The sequence below is a fragment of the Stegostoma tigrinum genome, chromosome 26 (genome assembly GCF_030684315.1).
Source record: "Stegostoma tigrinum isolate sSteTig4 chromosome 26, sSteTig4.hap1, whole genome shotgun sequence".
NCBI classification, from domain to species: domain Eukaryota; kingdom Metazoa; phylum Chordata; class Chondrichthyes; order Orectolobiformes; family Stegostomatidae; genus Stegostoma; species Stegostoma tigrinum.
The window spans coordinates 29386025-29392024 of record NC_081379.1 but is presented as its reverse complement, the minus strand read 5'-3'; the positions used below and the strand labels follow the sequence as shown (position 1 = coordinate 29392024).

The 6000-nt window shown below is 44.3% G+C and overlaps 1 protein-coding gene across 2 annotated transcripts in view; it reads left to right on the top strand.

The window, feature by feature from the left end:
- The first annotated feature begins 253 nt into the window (after positions 1-253).
- The window catches only part of LOC125463963 (calcium-binding protein 7), a 65777-nt gene continuing 60030 nt past the window's right edge, over positions 254-6000 (top strand). Inside the window, exons 1-3 of one of the 2 annotated variants that reach the window (XM_048555791.2) lie at positions 254-782; positions 1167-1373; positions 2469-2612. In XM_048555791.2, the coding sequence (XP_048411748.1) occupies positions 1265-1373; positions 2469-2612 (253 nt within the window). In that variant the 5' untranslated portion in view covers positions 254-782; positions 1167-1264. Of the gene's footprint in view, positions 783-1084; positions 1374-2468; positions 2613-6000 lie in introns of those variants that run through there. The other variant, XM_059655077.1, reaches the window with a different exon arrangement.

The window sequence follows — 6000 nt, the reverse complement described above, 5'->3', positions numbered from 1 at the left end:
TTGGACCGGCACTGGGAAAATAAAAGTGTCTAGCTAAGGACAAAGCCTATGCTTGGGGGAGATTTTCATCATGTTACAGCATTAAGGAGGGATTTTTCTGTCATTTGCACTAAAGAATTTGAAACAAAACAGTGTTTGGTTAATATCGCATTTTGTTTATTTGTTAAGTAGAAGTGAAATATTGCGGTGCAATTCCTTTAAATTTGTCACGGGGAGCTCGAATTTCCATTTCAAAATTGCCGTCTCCAGGGGATGGTAGCAGGACGAGAAGCTTTAAGGATTACAGCAGAGAAACCTTCCCCCATCCTGGCGTATCGAGTGCAGAACAGTGTATTCAATGAACGCTAATAACAGCGTGTGAATTTAAACTGATGATCAGCGGAAAGTTCCAGTTGACTTCGATTTCGCTTCTTTCCTGGCTTCTCAAACTGACAATCCAGCTGGAAGGTGCCGTTTCCTTCGATTCCGAGCAGATTGATCCTCGGCAGTTCGTGAAAAATGTGTGTCCATTCTGAACGGTCGCCCCTTCTGCTTGCAAACGGCTCGGTTCCAGATGGATGTTAGATATCAGAAGCTTCACTTCTTGCAGATATCCTGCCTGCACTTTAGCTGAAGGAATAGGTCCTGCAGCTCGGCTGTCCCTTGCTTGGGCAGTTTTCCGAGCCGCCAGTGAACTAGAATAAGATTTGTTCGTAAAACATACACTGACAGAGCTTGATGATAATCAGACGCGTGTGAGTTGGCATTTATCAACGTTCCGAAGATGCCAATAATTCCCTGAGGTTGGTAATGTGATCATTCATGATTTGCAACGCGGCCAGTCTTGGTTTGAGGTGTGAGGACTGTCTCCTTAGCGATGCGAAACCTCACGAACCTAACTACAGATCAAGTTAAAGTCTCGACGCTGGAAGCGGAGCCGCAGACTGTTTGATCTGATTGTTTTTCCCAGCTCCTTCTCAGTGTCGGATGGAATTTGCCTCAGTGGAGCCACGTGTCTGAGACAGTGGGGGAGAGGCAGCGAGGGGGTGGGTGTGGGCGTGGGGTTGGCGGGGGGCGGGGGGGAGAACAGGACAGAGTGGGGTTCTCGCAGCTCGCGTCGTGAAGAAATGAAGGGAGAGTTTGCAGCGGATTCTTTCGCAGACATGACTAGTTTCCGTGCTCCGCAGATTCACTGGAACTGACAGAGTGAGAGAGAGGGGAAGCTTTTATCAAACTCGCTGCATGAAGATCCGGTAAAAGTGTCTGTGTGAGCTGGAGACTCAAAATGCCTATGCACCCAGTGACTGCGACTTTAATGTACAGGGGTATCTATACCATCCCTGACATTCTCACCAACCAGGACCCCATAGACATCCCTGAGGATGAACTGGAAGGTTAGTCTCTCCATCTCTCTTTCTCTCTTTCTCATTGCTGACATTAATCATGTTACCTGTGAGGACTGGAACATGTTTGTCTTACGCTCCAGCCCTCGTTTGACGGCGTTGTCACATCCTACACACCCCCTCCACACACACACACACACAAACTGTTGCAGAGTGGAAGCCCATTTTTCTTTGCTATAGGTAAAACTACAGCCGATTCTGATTGAGGAGAGGTTTCATTGCAGGGGATGGAATAGGCAGTTGAAGTGACAGAGCGAGTGCATTAGAAAGGGAGAGAATCAGAAAGAACCCCTCCCTCCCCTTCACATAATAAAGCGTTAACATTGCCACAAACACAGATGGAATAACGACGGGAGCATTGAGATAACGAGGAAGGAGAGTCGGGGTGTTTAGTTGGAAACACAGAGCATTGGCATTCAGCGCGCGTCTGCCTGTGCAGTTTTTCATTTGCCATTTGAAGGGAAGGATGGAGTATTTTATTCCCTGTCCGTTTTCATTGTTGGGGACAGTCCATTGGCTCAACCCAGGGATTGAGTTGGACCAGTTTACACTCGGCATCTCCAACCTTAGACATCGATCACTCTGTCTGGTAATTTCCAGAGACAAATAACAAAACCAGCCCTTGGGAGCATGGACGGCCCTTGTGTTGACCGGATTAATTCCTTCCTTTCCACACTGGGAGATAACTTTAAACAGATTTGCCAGGTATAGAAAGCAGTCACCCTGCAGCGTGCCTTTAACAGTTTGCCACTAAATATGGACAGGAATATTCGTTTATGCTCATGAAATCCCTTGCTGTCTTGGAGAAATGCCGCCAGGATAGCCTTCCTGATTCAGTTGCACGGGCGCAATGCTCCAGAGAGCAACAGATTTGATCACAGACCTTGAGAAAGTGCCTCAAGTCAACCGCCGGCTCAGCGCCGTTGACAGATTAACCGGAAACAGCAGGAATTGTTGAATTCACGTCTGTGCTGGCCAGTGGTTTTGCTGTAACTTGTATAGCGATGAGAATGTTAGAGAACCAACTGCCGGCGGTACATTAACCTTTGTGCTGTGAATATCATTGAATTTCGCTTCTCCCGACAGAGATCCGCGAGGCATTTAAAGTCTTCGACCGCGATGGCAATGGGTTTATCTCGAAACAGGAGCTAGGCATGGCGATGCGCTCACTGGGCTACATGCCCAACGAGGTGGAGTTAGAGGTCATCATCCAGAGACTGGATATGGACGGTAGGAGGCAGATGCAACTTGTTGGTATTCCCAAGCACACTCTCACCATGGGTCAGGATAGACTACAGCAGTGAGGACGGAGGGTCAGAAATGGACAGGTCCCATACAACAATGCGCAGAGTTACTGACTTCTCCCCCTGCTGCTTCGGTTGCTTCCAGCTATTTAGGAAAGGGTTCTTGCTGAATCTGTCCATTTTTTTTTGCTCTCTGGGGGGGGGGGGGGGGGGGGGGAAGGAATCCCATTTCACCAGGAGCTCCATAACATGAACTGTCATGTTCACAGCTCCATGTACAAGAAGACCCGAGAAAGCAGCATACTTTTACATCAAAATAATAGCAAAGCAATTAAATCTAGCTGAAGTCTGAGAGTGGATGTGCTGCCAATGTTTGGCAATGCAAATAGCCCCCACCTCACTGGAAACCAGGTGGGGAATGATGCACTGTCCTTTCACTTTCAGTCCGGGGTATTAGCCAGCAATGGCGGGCTATCACACTCGGTTCCAAAGAGATTGCTTGTTTTGTACAATGAAAGCAATGGTGGCTGCGAGCAAATTTAAAACGGCTGCTTCCCCAGGACCACAGTGATAGCCGGTGCTATCAAAACGCTCGACAGTTTCGGGACCAGACTGCGCACTATCTCCTACATCTGTGAGGTTCCTTAGCTGCGAAGTGTTTAGTTGCTTTGAGGTGTAAGTGCGTCAAACCTTTCGAATTACCCCGTTATAGGCACATGATTGCCCAGTCTCGTTGTTTTTCCTTCATGGCCAGGTGAAGAATCTCCTTGAAGCTTGGCTGGGATCCCGATGGCAGAGGGATAGGAAACTGACTGAAACTAATTGCAATTACAGCTTGAAACTCTTAGGGATAAAAAGAACCTTAGTGGAAATTCAGGTCAGCAAATAGGATGTGTCATTCTCACTGCTTCATCAGAAGACGTTAAACGGCTCTTCATCTGTGTGTGCCACTAGGTACTCGTTCAAATCATTGTTTTGTTATTTTTTAATCGTTAATACATATTATATTAGACTATATTATAGCCTGTTAACGCACTATGGGACACCTGCTATTTCGGGATAACACGCCCAACTATTGATTATTCGCGGGGAGCTAAGTACAATGAATGCGGATCGTGGATAATCTGGGATTGCGAGGGTGTATATATCACTGGGGATAATATGTTATATTTACTGATGGATAATCCGCCATTATCCAAAAGCAGCTTGAAATCAGTACAACTTGGCAGGAAAATATCACGCAAGACGGTCGGGTTCTTGAAAGTTGAAGGTACATCCCAACAGGGTAATGCTGATGACTGAAAAAGGGGGAATTACGAACCGGCGCCACAATTAGTGATGGATGAGACACGACGGCAAGATGAGGTACCGACGGCATGAACTAAAGACAAGACAGTGTGTGTGTGTGTGTGTGTGTGACAGAGAGAGACACAGAGAGCTCAAACATTGGTGAATCGAAAAAGTACTATCAGAAACATCTAACGTGAAGGAACCCGTGCCCCACAATGATGATGAAAACCACACGTTTGCAAACCAGAAGATACCGTTATAAACCAAGTGGGACCTGGTACAGTCAACCCATCATCTGCGCGGCATCAAATCACCAAATGGAAACATCTTCCAAATACGAAGATGGTCGATCGATTGTTCAGATTTGAATGATTAAAGATGGTAACTAGAAGGGGATATGTGAAAGAGTGAGAATGGCGATGTGAAAGACATAGAATGTCCTAAAATGTGCATAAGCAATAAGCTCATTTGAAGTATATTGCTTGTTATAGCAGCTCGCACCAAAATTGAGCACCTTAAGTTTTAGCGATGACAAAAGAGAGAAATGAGTAGATGGCTGGTATTCAGTGAGGGGTGTAGGCTAGCTAGCATCCCGGGAGATTCTCAGTAATGTCATTAGATCTTTCAACAGCGCTGAATGGTTAGAGGAGGCCTTCAATCGAACAAAGCAATTCCAAAATCCACCTCAACTCCCCCAGTGTGGACCCCCACCCCACCCCTGTTCTAGCTTCGAAAAGTCATCATTCAGGGTTCTGCCACAGAACCAGATAGCTGCTTTCTTCGCCCGTGTTAATATTTCGACTCTATATTGCTGTGTAGAAGCTGGTTCATGTCTCGTTATACAGTAATTCAATGAATTGCGCAATCTCAAATTATTTTAATAACATCCTGGACATGGCACGAACTTAAAATGCTACTTATTCGTGCTTATCATTCAAATTTCTTAATGAACATTTATCATGAAACAATTAAATGAATAGCTTCAGCTTTAGGAAGCTTTGAGGTTCATTTCTCTGAATGACTGCACAATAATTGACTTAATGAAGCGAGCAACCAGTGAAATTAGAAACATTTAGGCGGTTGCTAGACAAAACTGCACACATCCAGTCTCTCTCAACGTCATTTTTTCATCTTTAGGGACTTACACCTCCTACACTATTTACGCCCTTGCCCCTCAAGTACCCGATACAGTCCCACCTGATTTCTTAACTGATCAAAGATGGGTCAGAAACAGTAGCAAAAGTTTCAGCCTGACCCACACTGACAGTGGTACTGCATAAGTTATTAAGTGTTTAAAATTAATTGCATTCGCAAAACCTGTTCCTAAGAAGTAGCTGAAAGACATACTGCTGTGATTAAACTATACTGGAATTCATTAAATGACCTTAATGCTGCTCAAACTATTCTTAACATCTGGACTGCTATTTATGTTGGTAAGTCAATGTGAAAAAAAATTTTACTCATTTTTTTAGGTGGTTCTGGGTCTGTAGAGAAAAATACAAAGAGTAATTAGGTCCCTCTGGAAGACAATTTAAGCATGATTTGAATATAATGCCCGAGATCCATCAACTGGTTGACCTTTTGAAAATCATGCCTTGTTTGAATTTCAATTGATGAAGAAAGTCATTAACAGTGTGTATTGTCCGTCCCTACAAGTGTACAGGCAATGCTTTTCTTCCCACAATGGCACCCATGCATAATCAATGAACCTGTGGACTTACTACATAGTCTTCCTTACAGTGCCTCCATTCGACTATATTGCTTCCTTATGGATGTTAGTGGTCCAGGCAAGTCATTTAGGGGATGGCATTCTTGACTCCTCCAACTTCAGAAAAAAGATGAACATGAATGTAGATCAAAATAGCCAAGAAGACATTAGTGTGTGTTTACTACAATTTTGAAGATTCGTGCTGTTTCAAAATTCAACTAACAAACATTCAGAGTATTATTATGAAGTTTTGCTAGGCATAGATTTGTCATAAGTCATTTATGAGAAACTCATTTGGCATTCTGAATTCCAAATGAAGCAAAAAATAAAATATTTTAATCAGTCTGACCTAGTATTTAAAAGCTTGACAATTATG